The 1,106-nt window shown below is 32.8% G+C and overlaps 1 protein-coding gene across 1 annotated transcript in view; it reads left to right on the top strand.

Moving 5' to 3' along the window:
• Positions 1-1,106, top strand: part of PTBP3 (polypyrimidine tract binding protein 3) — a 36,280-nt gene that overhangs the window by 30,683 nt on the left and 4,491 nt on the right. Inside the window, exon 13 of the mRNA XM_010726130.3 lies at positions 413-490. Coding sequence (XP_010724432.2) covers positions 413-490 — 78 coding nt within the window. The remainder of the gene's footprint in view (positions 1-412; positions 491-1,106) is intronic.

Below are 1,106 nucleotides of genomic sequence, written 5' to 3' on the forward strand. Positions count from 1 at the left end.
ACTGTAGAATTTTGTTCAAATTAGAAAAAAAAAGTGTCACCTCTGAGATGACACTTGGAGTAAAATCGACTTTCAAAATAGAAGGTATGTGAAGTGAGCTAGCAGTAATTAAAAGACAAAAATATTTCAGAAGCTACCAGTTAATCTTTATGCTTTCTGAATATATCCAAGGCAGGAATGGCAGAGGATGAAAAGCAATGGATTGTATCTGAGATATTTTTTGTAGCACACTGCAGTGCTAAATCGTAGAGTCAAAGCCAAGATGTTTGAGCTGGGCTTGTGTTAATGGGGGCACTGTTAGATGGTTAAATTTAATTTAGCAGTAAGAACTCGTGGTTTGATACTACTGCTGTAGTCTGTGCTCTTTTACAGGTTGAGAAGATTTTGATTTGTTTTGTTTCTTTTTAAACAGGAGTTCTGTTTCTTTTGACGACCTTAAGAGTCTTTTTGCACGTACTGGATCTACTGTGAAAGCCTTCAGATTTTTCCAGTAAGTTCTCATTTAAAAATGCTGTGAAATCTTTCATCCTGAAAGATGGCTAATTGCTTTTTGGAAAAATTCCATTTGTGTATAACACTATCTATAGGCAAAAGCTTAACAGCTTATGACAATGCTTATGCTAATTCTAATCTTAAAATTTTAAGTGATTAAATGAAAATGTTATGCTAGCATAATTAAATGGAAAATATTTGACCTTGTGATAAATTCCATGTGTGTTCAAAGTCAGGTAAGTTTAAGGAAAGTGAATGTAACTCTAGCTTCTTTGAAAAGATATACAAGATTTATACAAGTAAAATGTCAAGTAAAAGATTACAATGAATCTGTTCTAGCTATATTATATCTTTGCTATATTGTTTTGGCATGATCCCACCTGCTAGAATCTCACATATAGAGACAATACCAGTGTTTTTCAGAGGGTTTTAGGCGTATTTGGATGTTTTTTTTTGTTGTTGTTGTTGTTTTGTTCTCTAAAATACAATGTTATGGAAGAATGGCATGGCTGTAGATTATCAATCAGTAAAATTAATTCAGTTCTGTTATTTCCCTGTTTTATGAGGTGCATAACTAAATCTATTTCTGTCAATGCACCTGCATTTTGTGTAGG

Source organism: Meleagris gallopavo, chromosome Z (assembly GCF_000146605.3).
Source record: "Meleagris gallopavo isolate NT-WF06-2002-E0010 breed Aviagen turkey brand Nicholas breeding stock chromosome Z, Turkey_5.1, whole genome shotgun sequence".
Taxonomy (NCBI): domain Eukaryota; kingdom Metazoa; phylum Chordata; class Aves; order Galliformes; family Phasianidae; genus Meleagris; species Meleagris gallopavo.